Source organism: Spodoptera frugiperda, chromosome 12, assembly GCF_023101765.2.
Source record: "Spodoptera frugiperda isolate SF20-4 chromosome 12, AGI-APGP_CSIRO_Sfru_2.0, whole genome shotgun sequence".
In the NCBI taxonomy this organism is placed as follows: Eukaryota; Metazoa; Arthropoda; class Insecta; order Lepidoptera; family Noctuidae; genus Spodoptera; species Spodoptera frugiperda.
Window position 1 is genome coordinate 3051829 of NC_064223.1, and position 21601 is coordinate 3073429.

Consider the following 21601-nt stretch of genomic DNA (forward strand, 5'->3'; position numbering starts at 1 on the left):
GTTGATGACAAATACAAGAAAATCTTAGAAAACGATACTATCTTTAGCTTGCCCTAGAATTTTCTGAGTAACAATTATAATCGTGTCTTCTGTCACCGTTGTAGAGTCAACCATGTGTTTTATACTGACCTTGGCTCTAACACGTGGTACTGGAAAGTCCACTGAGGACTGTGCCAACGGTAATCAGCCGACGATCAGTAGAAAGAAATATAAACAAACCTTTCAATTTTCTGCCTCCTAACTTATGTTTACGCAACATTAAACTCTAATACGTTAGCAATAAAGTTTATCATGGTTTATTTGATGTGTTGTTTTGGAAGTCCAATCTTGCGTGCAGCGAAATCTTTTAAAGCTTTTTGCATTCTTAGAATGTATTTGTAAATGAGGGTATAAGATACGGAGTTTTATTTTTTTGTTTCGAGAAACTAAGACGCAGTAGGTATATTTTGTTCTTGGAACTTTAGTTATTAGTTTGAGGAAAATTTTCGAAGTTTAGGTCGATTTCTTTTTTGTTTTATCTCATAATTCCTTTATGGGATATCTCGGCAACCACAAATCAATTTAGGTGTTTCCCTACGTTTTGTGACCACACTGGCTGTACACACGATTTCCAGATTATTCTACCTAAGACCTTTTACAGATTCGAAAATTTGTATGCTCATCTTTCATACAAAATGTTGAAACACGCGCACACATACAAGAACGATATTCGCATAATTCGGAATCCGAATTCAGGTTTTTAAATCTGAATTCCTAATCTATCCAGCCAGCCTCTTAGGACAATGCCTTTAAGTTTTATTCATCGAAGTATACCGTAATTCTCATTGTTCCTTATTTAAAAATCATGAAACTTGTCTACCTACGGACAAATTAATATTATTTTTAAAACAGGACAGCAAATAAAAACATTATCACTGACCATATATACAGAGTGATCTTATGTTAGCAACATAATCCACGGCTCGTATACAGGATGCTACAGTACGTGTAATTTGTCATTGTTTTAGTTTTTAGCGGTTCTTTGTTCGGCGTGTATCGGAGATTGAATCGTAATGGCATGCTAATGAAGGGGTCGACGCCTGTTATTGCGTCTTCTAGATGTTTCATTGTTGTTATATGAAATTTTAACAACTACATAGATTAGTTTGGGTAGATGCGGCACTTGACGTAGCCGTACAAATTCTTGGTGACAAAGCACTAGAGTTGTTTCACTTTCTGTGAGTGTAAAATGTTACTGTCTCATTTGTAAACACAATACCTCGAAAGCATCCGACTAAGGAGTGTCGAGTTTTTTTCCTTTATGTGAAAAAAAAAAATGGTTGTTACGTTAAGGTTCGTTCTCTACCAACCCTTCAAGATCTAAGGGCGTGATGTTAGGTTACAATTATATTTTTATTTTATCTGTTCCACGATCCAAAACTCTCATTGAATAGTCAATGACAAACTCCGTACTTCCATTGTACATATATTTCTCTCCAATTTACTCCGTGCTTTGTTAATGATAGGTTTCTTATTTAACACCCACATCTGTAATTGTAGTATTATGTAAACTTTGCTTTTCTATTTTAGATTATAATTACAGAATTGCTCTTTCTAATAACTATGGTTTAATGTTCGTAATTGTCTTTGTACGATCTCTGATGCTTTCGAATACGAAGCAAGCTCTATAGAGTATATTTTTCTATTTTATTAAATGCTTTCTAATGATTGGATTCTATGACTGTTGTGGTTACATTAAGTATTAGGATGAAATTCTTGTGTCGTTTTAGTCACAGTATTTCCCGTACGAATTGGTCTTGTTCGGCGCCAAAGTGGCGCCATCCTCATACCCAATTGTCCACGTGGCCGTCAAATTCTTTGTACACACACACACATTATATATTATTTATATTGTTATGGTATAGGTCTGTAAACGACCAGTCACCTGATGGTAATTAATAGCCGTCGCCCACGGACATCCAAAACACCAAAAGCGTTTACAAGTTCGTTGCATTTTGGGGGTTAGGAATTTAAGGGTTGTTGGGGAATAGGAGATTGGAAAGATTGGGCAAGGGAATAATTGAGCCCCCGCTAACCTCACTCATACAACGAAACTCAACACAACGTTGGTTCACGTCGGTTTTCTGTGAGGCCGTAGTATCACTCCGGTCGAGCCGGCCCATTCGTGCCGAAGCATGGCTCTGTATGAAGTTATAATAAATATAACAAACTAAAGCATCCTGCCATATAAACAATTTATTACACCTATTACAGTTTCATATAGCGATTGACAAGATAATAGCTCAATTTTCTCTGTCATAGAATGAACTGGTAGGAAATAACCCGTTGTTATTCTGTTGGCGTGTGCTGTTGTACAAATGCATGCGACCAACACCGAATGTTTCGTTATTGTGACAATTGGTCTAATTTACAAGCTCACGCAAGAGCGCAAGCGTGTGCTGTAGCGATTCAATGAAAAGAAAAAATAGGTGATATTAACACATTATATTATCAACTAGCTTCTGCCAACGGCTTTGCCCGTGTTCTCAGGGGATAAAAAGTGAATCTTAGCTCATATATAAAAGCTCATATATATATCGATTGATGCTATGCTATGTGTATTACTACCACATAGCCACATTAATCGTAGAAACCCAGTTAGCATACTACGCCGCGTAGCGCAGACGCTACGTAGCTACGAAATATTTTGAAATGCTTCAATAAGATAGGACGCGTAACGTATGAACCAAAAATCCTCATATACCTTGGTTTCTCTTTCTAGACTCTACTAGACCGCAGCTAAGTCCCGTGTCACTTCTTCACATCTTTCAAAAATTTGGTATTTCTCTTTTCTATAGTCGATACTGTCCGTTTCCGAAAATTCGTTATAGAGATAGGATTTGTAACTAATCTAATAAAATGATGATGAATCAAAAATTGTGATTAAAATTATTTGATAAGTAATAACAGTTTGTAACTTGCACCAGCGGCCATCCTCAAGGCTATTCGTTACCTCGTTGGACGCACTCGCCACTGCCAACCGTGAAGGTTTAGGTTACCATCAGTAGTATAGTTAGTTAGCATTAAAATATCGCCCTGGGATGTTGGTAGCTAGCTTCCTATAACTGGGAGATAAGTGGGACTAAATAATAATTATTGATTTGTGTTTAACAGTCTCAAATCGCTCTTCTTACGTTTGTAAATACTATAAAGCACTTATATGTATTATTTTATATACGTATTACGTCTTTTAAATTCCTTAACTCATGAGCGTAGTTGTACGTGTAAGCATTTGTATAACGGGGAGGAGGGGAGATACAGACTGTGTAAATAAGCTAAATAACCACAGCATACAAGAATATATGCTTGTTAGTACATAAAAATGCATTATATAAGTGTAAAATAGTATAAAATTGACAACTATGGAGTCAATACAAAATGTTTGCGCTCAACGCGCAGCGCGTGCGCAGTTCATTGTCACGGTCGGGATACTTCTGCGCATTTATTACGAATCATTATAATAAAACTTACTTCAAATACTTTTATGAATATACAATTTTATATTTTAGAATTCATTTAAAATAATATTAAATAAAATGTTACGTTTTGCGTGCTTTTCCATGTTCAAATAACTTTTACATAAGAAATAGGTATAACGCTGTTGTTTTTTTTTTAAATAACGAAAGCCGAACACAACTAAACTTGATGACGTAAGTATTCCGTGTCAGAGATCGCTACAGATAAAAAATATTTAAGGGAAATCGGTATCGTAGTTTTTTTTCGGACGTAACTACTTACTGTGGTACTTGGCACGGTGCCTTCCGATGTCATGGTACCTGAATGACTTTACATAAATGAAAGGTACCTTGCCTTCGAATTTCCTTGTTGTCATCATAAGGACACAAACTTAAACAACCATTTAAAATATTGGATATTTTATTTATTTCTCCTTGTATGGTATCTAATATTGGAATATTAAACTAAGTAAGTAAGTAAGCAATCAGTTACTTATTTTATGCACCTAAAGAGAAGACAAAATTGTAGTCAATACTATCAGTTTTACATAACATTCCCAAATACAATCAGCGTTTACTCTAAAGTTAGCACTCGTCTACAAATTGCTTTATTTCTTAATATTTATTTTACAATTACCATAAACAAATTGTAGCAGGCAGCTAATAAACAATGATTTTATTTTTACGCGCGAATCGTGTCACGTAATTTGACAAGTTAGCGCCATTTTTGCTGTCATTGTCACTGTCATGGTCGGCCATATTTTTCCTGGGTTTGTTTATATTATAAGTTACTACCTTACTTACCGTGTCTGAGCAATTTACAGATACATTTACAGAATGACAGACAATGTTAATCAGATTACTTTGGTATTTTTTGTAGGTTAATAATTGGTAGACATTTTTCCATTCCAATGAATTTGTATAAAGGGAAATAAATTACGTATAACATGACGTTCGCTTATACCTAAGAGGCTCATCTTTACTGATACCCGATAAAATTAAGATACTCATAAATCGAAGGCTTTTCTGATGACAAAAGTAGGTATAATTCATGTCTTTAGCTAGTACTACAACTTATATACATCGCACGAACTCTACTAAATCATACGTTAATAAAATTAACGTCAGTCGGTATGTAGGTACTAATTTATTTTATCCCTAGGTAGCCATTGTCATGTCTGCGTGCGCAATGTCATTGCGGCGCTGTTATTTTCATACGATACGTGATCTGATGTTGTAAGTACCGTCTAGGCTTGCCATCAATCATTTTTAGATAGCAATTTTCCTTTAAAATATAAATAAATGTAAAAAACAGGAAACAATTTCAGCTTTTATATGTTCATGATAGTTTTATTAATAGACGTCGGTTTCTAGATATATCTAGCGGCTAAATATTATACTAGCGATAAGATGTAGTTAGCTGAGGAAAGTTAGCGAGTCGTACCAAGAAACATGTTCATATGCACATTAAACATTAAGTTGGCACTGGCAACCACCCATAAACGAACTGGTTTTCTTATCTAAAATGCTGTGAGACTATGTAAACTGATTCCTAGAGCCTATTAATTTGCATATCCCGTTTCTGCACAGTTAGTATATTATATTTATTTCTCAAGGAACAAGGAACGTCTGTCTGTAAATATATAGTTTGTTTCAGGAAGTTTTTTGTTGCTGTTCTATTGTTTTTTCTGTTTCCCACGCAGTAATGAGTTCTATGGTCTACGGTAGCGTGTCGTGAGTGGTATCACTTGGTATCAATCCGTACATACTGATAGCGGTCTCCCAATTTGTTACCATCATCAGAGATTGAGTACTCAACGGTGTCAAGTTCATGCAGTGAGGAAATATTAATTTGTTTTACAATAATATCCATTGTTTAATGTGGAGGTGCATTAGTAGATGGTCGGTGTACTGAATGAATGGATGGAGAATGAAAACAATTGGGCTGGTCATACTACCGCATTATAATTTTTACGTCGATTGTTTATATTAGTAGAAAGAATGTTTGTTATCATTTTCACCATTGTAGAAAGAACATAGGTAATGCGTTTGTGTCTAGTTTTTTAAATGCACATAGCACCAAGACATGGCTAATAAGTTTCTAGAGAATAAATGACTTTTATGAAGGTGCCTAAATAACAACGTCTTCGTCCACCGTGTCTACTCTATAAAAATAACCATTGACCATAATCTAGACACACGGCAGTGTGTCCGCCAAGTTCGAGCAAAAAAACCGACACACCGGCCGTGGGTTATATTACACGAACCATTTCGGGCCAAGTTCGACCCACCTATAACTCAAAATCTATTTTATCTACGCATATGAAATTTCTAGTATCTGTCGAGATCTACTTACTTATCTAAAATACAAAATTTCATTAATGTACCTATTGTAGGTCTTGAGATATTGACGTCAGAAAATAGCTATTTTTACTATACACTCACTGACTGACTGACTGACTCACTCACTCATCAAAAACCTAGACCACTTCCAATGGTCGTATTGACTTGAAATTTGGCATGGATGTAGGTCTTTAGGTCAAGGTAAAGGAAAAAATCTGGAAATGGCCAAGTGTGAGTCGGTTTTAAAAATAATGAAGGTGTAAATTCATACCCCTAAGGAACTAAAACAAAAAAAAATATCTATATCTTCCAATGGTCGTACCGACCTAAAATTCGTTACGAAGGTTTGTATTTAGTCATAGTAAAGTAAAATAAGAAATAAAGAAAATAAACCTTACAAAAATAAATGAAATCCCACCCAAAACATAAATGTGAAAGGCTGCCAAGTTCGATAATATTGGAATGCTTCGCCTATAAAAGAAGTGAGATCTAAATAAGAACCAAGTTCCATACACAGACCTCAGTTAAAAATGATATAACTTGGCAAGTTTTAATAGAAAATTATATACTTGACTCATTGCGTTTAGTAGGTTTATAACGTGTGTGAAAACTTTAACATAGAAAGTAAAACAAACTTGCCAAGTTATATTATTTTTAACTGAGGTCTGTGTATGGAACTTGGTACTTATTTAGATCTCACTTCTTTTATAGGCGAAGCATTCCAATATTATCGAACTTGGCAGCCTTTCACATTTATGTTTTGGGTGGGATTACGTATACATCGTTCGATTGTTTGTATTTTTTTTAAATTGGTATCTACGCCTCAATAATCTACGATACGATTCAACATAATATTTACTATCGATAAATATTATTAACAAAAAAAATAACAATGGCACTTAAAACTGATCTTTTTTGCCTCCAATAAGTAAGTAGTATCAACAATATTAAAATTTAATTCATTACGATCATATTCCCACAAGCTGTCAAATTGTATAAGCCTAGTTCCTTATGAAAGCATATAAAGGTACCCGAATTTATTAAAAAATCTTTAATAAATTCTCAACTTTAAGGTTTTGTTGATAAGGTTGAAAATTAGTTGCAAGAAATCGAAGATTGGGTATAGGTTTATGTGCTTGGCATTAGCAGTACTTAGATAATCTGCTATTGTATCTTAATTCTTAATCGTAGTATGAATACGTGACACAAAAAATAATCACGGCACACTAATCGGATGCCATTAGAATTAAAATACAGATTGTTATCTTAATATCTTAATGATATAAACAATATATTAATAGTTTTATCTAAATACAAATGGTTGTATTCATAATAATTTTATGGAGATATTATTCTCTGTAGAAGCTTAGGCCCATAATAATTAATCTTAGAAAATGTTTATGAAGCCTATAAAACTAACCTACTTGATATAAAATAAATAAATAGGTAACCCTTTTCTTTGTCACAATAACAATGATACATAATATATCAATTGATAATAATTTAGCTATAAAATAGTTTAATATAGTTAAAAAAAAATAGGAAGATACCCATAGATTTAACTAAAAAAACCACACTTATTAAATTATACTAAGTAGTAATTGGTACAGAAATAATAATTCCTCATGCAATTAAGTTATTTTTACCAAACACAGCTTCCAGAAGTTGCCAATAATTCATTCTTAACAATGTCTACAACCTATAATTTGATCTCACAATAACAATGAAAAAGCGTCGAAAAAAACATCAGTAAACATTGTAAAACCCGTATTGTATATAATTGCGAATTATGTATTTAATTCTAAAAATATTCGACTGTTTTTGATAATGCTTCTTGTATTTTTTGTTGTTTGACTCATCTCATAAATATTGAAGATAAATAGCTCATAGACATTTATTAGGTCATTCGTTTATATATGTCGTGCAGTCTATGTCTTCCTTGTACGTCTTAGATCTTTAGTTAGGATCTTTTAATGGACTTGAGATATTATATGACTACACGGTTGGCGCGGTGGCTGGGCAACTGGCTGTCTCGCAACGTGTAGAGGGTGCGATTCCCTCACGAAACAACTCTGTGTCCACAAATTGTTGTTTCGGGTCTGGGTGTCACGTGTATGTTCGTAAATGCACACAGAAGAAAATCCTAGTGTGGGACAAAGAGTTAAAAAAAAAGTATTGTAAGTGATTTACTAATAATATGTATATCATGGGAATATGGCAAAAAGCTCACACCTCATACCATGGGACTTATAACATAACATATAAAAAAACGCGCCATTATACATTTCAGAACTATTTAGGACTCATAATGTTACAGGATTTTGGCGTAAAAACACACTATAAGATATCTAACCACCTATAGTGGAAAACCATATGCATAAATAATATTTTAGAATTCTTATCGTGAGTAATATGCAGATTAGTATTAGTCATGCGTTCCACTGAATTGAAACTAATATCTTATTCATTATGGAATATCTTGATCAGGTTTTCCAATATTTCTGCAGTGGAATCAACCTTTCACTATAAGCTATAAGAAATCACGTTTCGTAATTAATTGCTATAGATATACAGCCACACTTTATGACGTCATCACTAAGTGTGTTGTTAGGTATGTCAATAACCGCTGATCACAGGTCAGGCAGGCTTCTAATCGACCGTTCTGGAAGTCATTGGGGAAGGCCAATGTTCAGCTTTAGATGTCTTGTGACTGATATGATGATGATGATGATGTTAGCAACTGATCCTGTATGTGTTCAAAGTCTGATATTATAAACGTGGATAATAATTTCTAACTTCTTAAAAGCTAAAAGTTCACATTTTCACTTCATGCTCTGCGCCTATGTGATATGCTACATATCACTACTATGGCGTAAAATGTAAATCATTTTACCCTTCAACTTTTGACCGATTTCAAAAAATTTGGTTCTGAGTTTGACCTGTGACCTGATCTATGTTGTGCGCGATTATCTCGCCTTTGGCTGAACGTCTACGTTAACTTTGATGCGGTTTTCAGCATAGTATATTCCAGACTAAGGTCAAGGTTTAAGGGATATATACTTGACTTAAAATACATGGAGACGGCTCAGAAATAGGCAGTTCCCTTAAAAAAAGGCTTTTCCAACTCTGACTTAGACTTAGACTTAGAGATGACGCACTACTTATGTACCTATATCTAAAAAAACGTATCAACTATGTAGATTGAAGATTAATTATAGACTAGCATGCATATATTATATCTAGTAGGTAAAAATTAGTTCTGCTGACTGATTCTTTAGTCATGTGGTTAGTTAACTTTACTGGGTTTTTCGAATTCAAAATTCCCAGTAGTGCTGCGGTATCAAGATTTAAACCTGATATAGAGCAATAGGCAAGTCCACCATCTATGACAGGTGACTTGATTAAGTAGCAAAAAATCGAATTATTAAATAGACTTTTTATCATTTTTTATTGGATTAGGCTGATCTACTTGTCGGAAAAACCGGCGTATTTTTTCTTACATACGAAATAAGAAGCACTTAATTATTCATTAATAATATGATCTTGTTTAGATTACAATGCTAACTAGTAAAATCACAGGTAAAATGCTAACTGCTAAAAGTAGTAAAGGAATTTCATCCCGATTCCTTCAACCATTTTGACGTGTTTGAGTACCTATCAAACATACACACAAACTCACTCATAAACTTTTGCATTTATTATATTAGTAAGATATATAGGCTTATACACACATATGTATAGGATGCACCACCCTGCCCATCAGGTTTGTAAAGTATTCAGCCGTAAACGGACGGGAATGAACTCAGGTATCATGCATTGCTAACACGTTTGTCCAGCTCTTGCGGTTATTAACTTTATCCGCTGTTTTATTTATATTTTTACGATATATTGACTGCAGATGCACTTTTATATTATATAAAAAGAATATTTAATACTTGTTTATATTTTCTTTTAAGTGTAAGGTACTCTTAAGAATCAAACGCAACTCAGATACGCATAGGAATGTTTGATGAATACTCTGTATGTTATTATCATCAAGAGTGTTTTTTTATGTTTTAAAACGTTTCTCCTATGCCATGCGTGCGTTTACAAAAATACGAGTTTACATATACCATGACACCCAAACCAGAACAACAATTTGTGGATCACATAAAGAGTTGCTTCGTGCAGGAATCGAACCCGCTACACGTTATGTGGCAACCGGTTGCACGTATATATAAATCAAGTCAAGCGAAATAAGTGCAAAATATTAGCTACCATCTTAATCCACCCATCATTCTAAAATCTACATTATATATAAAAAACCGTGTCAAATTTTTACAACAGCTTTAAAATAACTTTTTAAATTTATAAGCCGCGTTTATAACGGCGGTATCTCACTCATTGTTCAAACATGAAGTGTTTTCTTACAGCTGTGTGCCTACTTATCTACGGCACACATTGCTACCTCTGAATTTTTATTGTAGCTGATAACGTTTCTATAAACAACGTTTTATGATATGAAACTGGGTAATGTGGCTACCTTGGCAGGTTTACTCTGTAGAGTCATGGAATTAAATGGTCAGGATGCAATCAAAATGTATTAGGTACTTGTCTTTATAACACAAGTACTCTCGGCAAAGTTTTCGGTAGTACACTTTTTTTAAGAAATGTTTGTGGCAATACTTGCTCTTGACCGGGCGGTTTTCCTGAGGTCCCTCGCGCTGAGTGCAAGCGAATATCGTCTAATAATGGTCAACTGCCAACTTTGTTTGACTATACATAAAGGTAACAATAGTCACTTTCCGAAGTCAACAAGACTTGCTTTTTCACAAAACAAAAATAAAAAGGAAACCCACTTCATTCCACTAAAAAACTCCACTTAAGAAAATAGTGGAAATTGTTATGCTTAATCAATATTGCTTGCTTTTTCAATACGAATAAACCTCCATCTCTCAAACCTAGTTGCACTTGTGATCAGGCTTATAACATGAATTACGCACATAGCACATACAGCATAAAAGTCATACATATATGTACATTCTGAAAGTGTAATTAAATTCAGAAGTATCAATCTCCTAGAGCATGCGTAGGCCACCTGCCTGACTGCGAACTTTAAAGTACCTTGCATTGAAGACCTTGTTAACTGGCTTGCCTCTACACTACTCATTTTATTAGCAAGGCAATAAAGCTTGAAGGAATGCTATGACATCAAAGAAACCAAAACGAAGATGTATTCGTAGTAACACAACAGAGACATGTCGATATTAATGAAGAGTGTGTCCGTTTATTGTCTAAACCTACTGTTTACTCGAGGCAAATCGTTACATGAACGACTCTGCAACAGAATAAGCAAAAAGATTTTACTATTTCATGCCCACTTAATAACTCTTAAATTAAGTAAGTGACACCACAGGGCACCACTAGTTTCACATACAAGTAACTATTTAGTATCAACCAAACAACTTTATTATAGTTTATGACTGTGTGAGCTATGCAAGGTGATAGTACGTTAATAGGCAGTATTTTAATGGGCAACAAAATTGGTATCGTCTTCATTAAGCCCCGTTTTATGAGGTTTATATGGGAATGTCATTAACTTTATTCCCATATATCCAAATTCCATTCCTGTTAATATTAATTTCTAAACTTGACAACATAATTCATAATCATACTTATGAATAGTCACAAAATGGATTTTTGATTCCATTAATCTTAGAAGATTATTAATTCTTTTAGGGGGAATGTCCAACAGATTACATTATCGGTCACTATAAATTCTGCATCTAATTTTCCTCTCTTTGGTCAAGGTCTTAGAAGTTGTTCTATGATACCACGGAATAAAGCTAATATGAATTTGATAACAGTAAACAAATAATATGAATATTCAGATGTCGACTTTACGGCAATCGAATCAAACCTTTTACAAGATGTCTTAACAAAAACACTCGAATAATAATCGGGAATTTCGGGACACGAAGCACTTAACCGCTAGACCAACAAAGCACCGTGTAGACATATATGGTACTTATGAGAAAGCTGTTCAAGGGTCACTGACATGAAAGCCTTGACGGTAAATCCATTGGAGTCGTTAATGATGAAGTAGATGAACTTATGAGACTCTCCACAGCCAAGGTAGTGACAGTCAACAGCGTAGGAGAAAGCTATCCAAGGGTCAGCCACCTAGGCAAGCGAACAAACAATAGAAACAGATATTAGGAATAGATCTTAGATGAGTAGTGAAGCAGTGATTGATATATTGTTGTCGTAGAGTACAGACATACAATATAACGTACATTTGTAAACATATGTATAGGTTCGTCAAGCGATTGTCTACATTGTAGCTATAAATGAAGCATTATCTCCTTCATTCTATCGTTTTCGAAACCGGTACTTTATCAGACAATTACTTTAAATTGTGTCGGTAATAGTTTGGTTAGCCACAGATTCTTTAACCCGATATAATGTAAATAAGAGGAAGATGTTTTCGTAAACTCAGGATATTAGCTAGTTTCAAAACCTAATATTATTATAAAATTTGCGGGATAACTCAGGGGCGCATTCTCGGACCAACTCTTGATTATTTGTACTTCTAAATTTTTAAAGAATATTAGTATTTTGAAGTTATTGATAAGTCATCCTTTAACATGGTCTATTTAATTTAAAACATTCTCGTAATAGTTTAAATTTAGTTCAGAACGAGTAATTTTATTTTATCAACTACTCCTAATATTTAAAAAAGAAAATTAAGTATTTTTCCATCTATAAGAAACTTCGAGACAAACTAATCATTTGCGAAAATCCCATAGATAACAACCTATGAATAAGCCCAGAGAACATAATTAAGTCGAACGTATTATTCCGTAACTTTTTTGTTTCCGCAATTATGACGTCAGGCGGCCAGTTCTGAATTAATTCGCTAACATCTAGGTTCACGATACATAGAATAAAAAGTAAGGTGCACTCGCCGCCCGGCGTCTGTAGTGCTGTACCTGACATCCCCAAGCGAGATCTCGCGCACTCAAGTGTATGTAGCCACGAGAAAAGGTAGTCTCACACGCACGCTTTACGAAACACAACAGCTCTCAGCGAGCGTGTTCGGAATTTTTCAATTACAAATCAAATTACACTTTCACGGTGTTTTATTTAATTCGAATTTCGAAATAGTGCGGTCGGTGAAGTTATAACAGCCGGGGACTCAACTCGAAAGTGTTTATTTCATAGAAAAGTTATTTTGAAACCGACAAAAATGAAAACGGATTACGCTATGGATGAAATGCAGAAGAGTAAGTCGTTTATATTTGTTTATTTATGTTATTCAACCGTTAATACGAATACATATAATTTTTATTGACAAAACGTGCGATTGTGTGCGAGTAATAATGCGTACGCGCATTTGTGTCGTTAGAAAAATAACCGTTGAAATTACTAATCAATTCATATACCTTTATTTCATTTTTCTTCAGTAAATAATGCATTAAATAAAAATAATAATGGCTTTAATAAAATATAAACATTTACGTGTAAACAAACGCTGCGTGAGATAGTGAAGCGTCATCAGCGCATGCGCAGTCGTGTATTTTAATGTAATTTTATTGTTTGTATTACCTTAGTTGATATTAACGAATTAACTGCAAAACGAAAATTTAAATTCAACGTATCTTATCGTAATAAATTAAGTGAGTGGTTGTATGTATATCAATGAGTATTTTAAATGAATACTAATGATAGCATGCGCAGGAGTTTTACATGTAATTTGGAAAAATATTCTAGAACTTTTGGTATACAATTTTAATATTCCAATGGGGTGTAAGGGGTGAACTACCACCATTTTGCCCAAATGCCAACCTCACCTGCCCGTGGTGCATCCTGCCGATTAGCGAACGAGGCTCTGGCGACCGACTGATGGCGGGATAACCATCACTATTAAGGCGTAAACTAAATTACAGGCCAGTGACGGGCAGCAGCATCACTGGTGCGAGAAGTTTACGCCCTGCGATCGCCAACCCGCCTGCCCAGCGTGGCGATTACGGGCAACTCCTCCAATGTTTAAAAGAACTAGGCCGCGGCCCCTAGTTCCCGGCGGCCCCGCTAGGCCTGGCCACGGTGGCGGTCATGGTAGCGGCGGGGCAGGGGGTGCGAAGAATCCCCGGGTTATGGGAGGCCACCAAAACAAATTGACCCTGGCGACGTACAACGGACGCACACTACGGCTTGACTCGCATCTGGCGCAACTGGAGGTGGAGCTTGGGAAGATTAGGTGGCACGTTCTGGGGTTAAGCGAAGTCCGAAGAGAGGGGAGGACACCGTAACCCTAGAGTCCGGCCACCTAATGTACTTCCGAGAGGGAGACCAACAATCCCAAGGTGGCGTTGGGTTTCTGGTCAATAAGTCTCTCTCTGATAACGTTGTGGAAATATCTAGTGTGTCGAGCAGGGTAGCGTACCTCATTATCAAGCTCACCGAGAGGTACAGCCTTAAGGTGGTGCAAGTGTACGCACCGACCTCGGCACATTCAGATGATGAGGTGGAGGAAATGTTCGATGACATATCGAGGGCCCTCCACTTCACTACTAAGACCCACTACAATGTTGTCATGGGAGACTTTAACGCTAAAGTGGGAGTACAGAATTGCAGTGAATCGGTAGTAGGATCCCATGGTTTTGGAGTCAGAAACCATAGGGGGCGGATGCTGGTCAACTTCCTCGAACGAGAGGGGCTGTTCTTGATGAACTCGTTTTTCAAAAAGCAGCCCCAAAGGAAGTGGACCTGGCGGAGCCCCGACACTATGACAAAAAATGAGATCGACTTCATCATAGCGGACAGGCGATACATATTCAGAGATGTCTCCGTGATCAACAGGTTTAACACCGGCAGTGATCACAGACTTGTCCGAGGCACTCTGAATATCGACTTTAAAGCCGAACGTGTCCGTTTGATGAAGTCCAGGCTCCGACCTACTATGCTCCAAACCATCACTGGATCTGAAACGTTCCAGCTTAATCTGGAAAACCGATTTGCTGCCTTGGAAACCACAACGGACGTTAACCAGAACCTAGAAAATGTAGTTCGAGTCCTCAGGGACGAAGGTACGAGATTCTGTAACATGCGACGTAAGGGCAGGAAGTCTAAACTTTCCGAGGAGACCCTGGGGCTGATGAGGAAACGACGTGAAAACCCACCCGTCACTTCGTCAGGAAAACGAGCACTGAACCGGGAGATCAACAAACGCGTGCGGCACGACCTCCGGTGCTCTAATACCGCTTCTATTGAAAAAGCCATCGAGCAGAATCGGGGGTCTAAGGTGTTCGTACAATCTCTCGGCAGAAGCCACCTGACGAAACTGACCACAGCAACTGGAGAAGTTGTTGCCTCTAAGCCGGCGGTTCTTTCGGAAATAGAGGACTTCTATAGCCGGTTATACGCTTCGCATGCATCTCGCCCTGATCCCGAAAATGAGGACTCTAGAGCTACATTAACGCGCCATTTCACTGAAGACCTGCCAGAAGTCAGCATTGGCGAAGTCGAGATTGCTCTTGGGCAGCTTAAAAATGGAAAAGCCCCTGGAGAGGACGGCGTTACCACAGAGTTGCTAAAGGCTGGAGGCAAACCCGTACTGAGGGAGCTCCAAAAGCTTTTTAACGCTGTCCTATTTGAAGGGAGAACTCCAGAGGCGTGGAGCAGAAGTGTGGTCGTCTTGTTCTTCAAGAAAGGGGACAAAAGCCTTCTGAAGAACTATCGACCCATTTCGCTTCTAAGCCACGTCTATAAGCTGTTCTCAAGAGTGATCACGAACCGTCTTGCGCGAAGACTCGACGAATTCCAACCACCCGAACAGGCTGGATTTCGGAGCGGATACGGCACCATAGACCACATCCACACAGTGCGGCAGATTATACAGAAAACCGAAGAGTATAATCAGCCCCTGTGCCTAGCATTTGTGGACTATGAGAAGGCCTTTGACTCGATAGAAATCTGGTCTGTCCTGGAGTCCTTGCAGCGATGCCAGGTTGATTGGCGATACATCCAAGTGATGAGATGTCTTTACGAAGCCGCCACTATGTCCGTCCAAGTACAGAATCAGCAAACACGTCTCATACCATTGCATCGAGGAGTGAGACAAGGGGACGTCATATCCCCGAAACTGTTCACTAATGCAATGGAGGATATGTTCAAGACGCTGCACTGGAAAGGACGTGGCATCAATATCAATGGCGAACACATCTCTCACTTGCGATTCGCAGATGATATCGTCATAATGGCAGAAACGCTGCAGGACCTACAAGGGATGCTGAACGACCTGGCTGACTCCTCTGCACGCATCGGCCTACGGATGAACTTGGACAAAACCAAGGTCATGTTCAATGAACATGTTCTACCGGAACCGATTGCGATCCACGGAGCCGTCCTCGAAGTTGTTCAGAAATATGTCTACCTCGGGCAAACGTTGCAGTTAGGTAGAAACAACTTTGAGGATGAGGTGAATAGGAGAATTCAGTTGGGTTGGGCAGCTTTCGGAAAACTCCGTCGAGTCTTCTCATCGTCAATCCCACAGTGCCTAAAGACGAAAGTCTTTAACCAGTGCGTCCTACCCGTAATGACATACGGTGCCGAAACGTGGACACTTACGGCTAGACTGGTCCACAAACTCAAAGTCGCTCAGCGGGCTATGGAAAGGGCTATGCTCGGTGTCTCTCTCCGAAATCGCATTCGAAACGAAGTGATTCGGCAGAGAACCAAGGTGATCGACATAGCCCACCGGATCAGCAAGCTGAAGTGGCAGTGGGCCGGCCATATTAGCCGCAGGACCGACAACCGTTGGGGTAAGCGAGTCCTGGAGTGGAGACCGCGTCTCGGTAAACGTAGTGTAGGACGCCCCCAGGCGAGGTGGAGTGACGATCTGCGCAGGATGGCTGGCAGGAGCTGGATGCGAGTCGCTAGTGATAGAGCAAAGTGGCGAACAATTGGGGAGGCCTATGTCCAGCAGTGGACTGCTATAGGCTGATGATGATTCCAATGGTGATTATAAATTGTGTAGGTAAGAATATGTTTTTTTTATTTATCTTTGTAGAGTAAAATGGTTGAGAGGCACATTGACATAATTTTCGAGATAAAAATTCAGTGTTAATAACCCACATTATTCCAAACTCTTGCACATACTTAGGTACATATAATATGTACATAAACCTATATGAAAATTTATATACATTTTCGTTCTTATCATTTTGAATTTGTAATTAGGCCCGTATTTAAATATGTACGGTATTCTTATACATGTTAAATTAAGATATTTTTTTCATAAATTAATGCATGTTAGTGATACAGCATGTTTTATTAACCAATTCGAAAATGGAGTTCCATTTAAAACTTTTTTATGAGCTGTTTCGAAAAAGGTGTTCCAAAATACTAAACTTTTTCTTTGATCAACCTTTATTAGGTCTATTTCTTATTAATTTTAGTAAGTATATATAAAATTCGCTAAATATGGTATTTTATAAGTACTTATAATTTCTATTATAACTTTTATAATGATAATTTTGAAGTTAGCAAAAAATAATGTACACATTATTATAAAGGATTAAAAAAAATAGCTAGGTTAGTTTTTCGTAGCTGACACATTTATTAGCATACTAACTTTATTAGATAACCTAACGTTAGATTTAACACCTGAGTTCCAGACGGGTTTGCATTTTTTTACAATATAATAAATAACTAATCGTGAATAAAATTAATCATTTCCTCATATACATATAATTATTATTAAAATATATTTTAATTACACGTGTACAAAGAAAAACTCGATTTTAATAACGACGATATTTAAAATGCGTACAATCTTAAAATAATATAGCTTTTCGCACATGTTCAAAATTTTTGACTGTTACCTAAATATTATAGGGGGTTTTTTAAGGGGGGAAACCATCTCGACTTGGGTGAGGCGAGAGTGAGTGTCGCACTCTTTATTGATTTAAAACTATCCCGTTCCTACTCCTGCTTTTCGAGCCGGAGCCCCGATAAACTCGATAGGTAGTCTGGAACACCGGATCAGGTTATTATAATAGTGATGTGACTAACATATCAAACTTTAGTTACAATATCATATTGTAACTGCGACCACAAGAAACTAGAAGAAAATATCATACTTCCGAAGGCTAGAGGTGTAAACGCATTCACACTCGCATGCTTGATCCATCCGTTCCATGTTAGTAAAATAAATTATCGCGCGATACCATAAAATCAGTTAAGTTATACTGTTATCGGTATTTTATAGAGATTAGCGAAATCCTGAATAAAAGTACTGCACCTTTATATCAAAATGTATTAACTGCAATTATTTCTATTGAACGTGAGCGTGTCATCTATTATACTTATCGAAAAATTTGACCGCATTAAAATTTTAAGTGAACCTATTTCAGAGCTGGGGACTATTTAGCAGGTTACCGACTCGAAGAGCAGGAGTAGAAACGGGTGGTTTTTAGTCAATAAATTTTGACACTCCGTCTCGCCTCGCCCTAGGCAGGAGAAGTCATTGGATAATTTTCTCGAATAAGATAGTTGAAATAATACTTTAACAATGATAATTACTTTAATACTAAATTGTAAAGAGTGTCAAGTAATGTTTCCACTTGACACTCTTTAGAATTTTATATAATAAATATTGTATCGTTGAATGTTTACTCAATTGTTACCGTTTTAACGTATAATATCTTACTTGATAAAACATCGTCATGAGCTGTGTAACAAGTGGCGTCTTCAGTGACTGGAAAAAATAGTTCTAAAATGACTAAGAAATATATTTATCCTAATGTAGGTAATATTGTTATTAATGTTAAGTCACGTAGTTTTGTGGGCAAAGAAATAAATATTTATGAATTACATTGTTATGCTGGGTTAACCTTTCCTAGTTTTAAGGCTTACGTTTGTAAGAAGTACCTACTCTATAATAAGGCAACAAATCCATTTGGTTTACACAACTTTTGATTCCTTTTGGTGTCCTGCTTTCAATTATTATAATTAATTAATTTTTCGAGTTTTAGCGAGACTAACGAACACCAATAATTTTTATTTGTATAGATTTAGATGAAAGCTTTTATTGTGGCCAGTCTTTATAACAGTTTTTCTCCTATTTTCAGTACATAGATACTTTGTTAAGGAATTCCATATAAATTTCTATTAGGTAGATATTGTGCAATGGAAATTAATACCAAAAAAAATACAATGCAGATAATGATGTAGGTATTTCCAAAACAGCAATACAAATGCACTTTTTTATCAGAAAATTAATTGCTTCCTTATTTTTCTCTTATTCACGATATTTTTTTAGTGTATTTCCTTAAATTGCGAACTAATCGTATTTGTTCCTTTACATTAGAGACAGACGCGGGAATTTCCTTCCCATTCGTTCCAACTCATCTTAATGTAGCTTTAGATTTGTATCGAATCTTCTATCGATACGGTTTATAGGCGTAGACAGGTTTTTAGTTACCTATAGTCTAGAGGCTAGACTTTAAACTTTTGTCAATAATGTTATAGTATTTGATAGTTTGTTTCTTGTGTCAAATGTATGCATTTGACTAGTATGTATGTAGTATGTCATTAAACTAGTAGAGATTTTTCTCCAAATATTACGTAAACCGTGATTTGTAGTCAATGTAGTTAGTATAGCAATGAATTAGGTTACTACGAGCACTATGAACATGGTATTACTTTAAATATTCAACATCATAATAATATAATCAAAATATCTAGTTACTACGATTACGAAGATGAATAAATGTTTGTATTGATTTAGTATTTCTGTGCCTGGTTTTGGTCTGGTATTCTGGTTTGGATTTATTCATTTCGATAGTAGGTTAAAAAGTTATATTTTTTTTTCATAATATCTGCACCGCTATTTCTCTAAGTCAGTTAATTGGGCTGCTTGAAAGCAGAAAATGCATTTATAAACGTTGACTCTTAAAATAACAATAATTACATAACAAAATCTATGTAATTATACGCAATGTTGAATTAAAAACTACAATTCATTAACAAAACAATTTCTCCTTTTTCCCAGGAACCTCTTCAATCATCGGTCTGTCAGATGTGACAGACAACAAGTTGATCTGGAGGCAGCTGGTGGCGGAGCTGGTGGGTACCTTCGTGCTGGTGTCCATCGGTGTGGCGTCCTGCATCACCATCTCAAGCACCAACGCCCCACAAGTCACCAGTATCGCACTTTGCTTCGGTCTACTCGTCGGGTCTATTGTACAGGTCAGTACTAGACTAGTATCTATTAAAATAGTGTAGTAGGGATTTTATTTATACATCAGTAATAATGGTATTCTAACAGATGACAGAAGTCGCACTTAGACTATCGACGAGCAAATTAACGGATGACGTCATAAAAATCCTACATCGCACATCTGAAGTTTACATGCAAATAAACCATTTATAGAAAATCCCGCCAGCCCGCCAGGCATGATCACCTCGCCTGGTCGGTCCTCTTTTTCTTAGGGAACTTTACTCTCTGTTCCCTAAATTATCTAGATCACATAATTTAAATAGTTACACATTTCCCTCTTAATTCCTTTTGGTTGTGTGAAAGCAAAACGAAACATTTCTTCGGCTTTTTAATCATTATCATCGATATCAATATTGCCTACTTAAAATGTTAAATAATATTTAAATATACGGTACAACATGTATAAATATTACATAATTTGTATAAAAACATGACCGGTCAAGTTTATACATATATACAAATAAATCTCGATTTCTATATCATTCAGGTTTTAAATGATAGAAAATGCAAATACTATCTCAACCTGCTTATTTTACATGTCTAGTCTAAAAATAGAATTTCTTACGATACGATTGAGAAGTAGTAGGTAATTAATACTTTTAAATATTTTATTTACGGTCAAATATTAAGGTGCTAGATGACATAATAATAAAAAAAAACTAGTAAATTTTGAGATATATTTGAGATTCATTGGCAAAAAACCAATTGTAACGACTCTAAACATTTTTTGTATTTCCCAAAAACGAAACTATTAGGTATAATACACAGGTACAGGTATATATAGTAGGTATACACCTACTACAGTAATCCATAACTCTTCTCTCAACAATGATCGGTAGTAGAGCAGGTCCAACCTGCGAGGCATTGTATCTTTATACCAGGGTACTTGTCACAACACTATTGTAACGCCACAGCAAGCTTTTGTGATGTCTGTCTGTACGTTGCGATACACCCGTAGCCCGTGACATACATACATACAATCCTCACTTTGATGTAGTACTTAGTACTCTTTCGAATCGATCAAACACGTAAGAACGAATGCTCAAAAGATTAGCGTATTCAAATAAAAACTGGTTCATATTTACCCTAGATTCACTCCGACAATTAATTATAAATATGATCGAATTTATGACCAATTTAAATCATATTAATTACAATGTCCTAATGAATATTTAAGTAAGGTTTACAAGATAACAATTTCCTCGATCTCCTTGTCGTACAATGTCAACTTAAATAAAGTTGACACACTAAATTGTATCGTAACCGGTAGCTATCTAAGACTAATTTGCCTCCAGCTATATATCTAATCTCCTAGTACAAACATAACCGCGGAGATAATAAGCGATCTCAAACGATCTCGCTTCACGATAACAATAGAACATAGAACATTGCAATAACATAATGCTACCAACAATAACGTGAAATCCGACAATTCTTGCTACGTCCGGCCTTTCCCACGCGGTCGCAGACCCGCGAGCGGTCGCGCGTAAAATGTATCACA

The 21601-nt window shown here is 36.3% G+C and overlaps 1 protein-coding gene across 5 annotated transcripts in view; it reads left to right on the forward strand.

The window, feature by feature from the left end:
* LOC118263055 (aquaporin AQPAe.a) overlaps window positions 1–21601 on the forward strand; it is an 83526-nt gene that overhangs the window by 23671 nt on the left and 38254 nt on the right. For 4 of the 5 annotated variants that reach the window (XM_035574813.2, XM_035574815.2, XM_035574817.2 and 1 more), the window contains one exon: window positions 19873–20069. In XM_035574813.2, coding sequence (XP_035430706.1) covers window positions 19873–20069 — 197 coding nt within the window. Of the gene's footprint in view, window positions 1–12760; window positions 13103–19872; window positions 20070–21601 lie in introns of those variants that run through there. The other variant, XM_035574816.2, reaches the window with a different exon arrangement.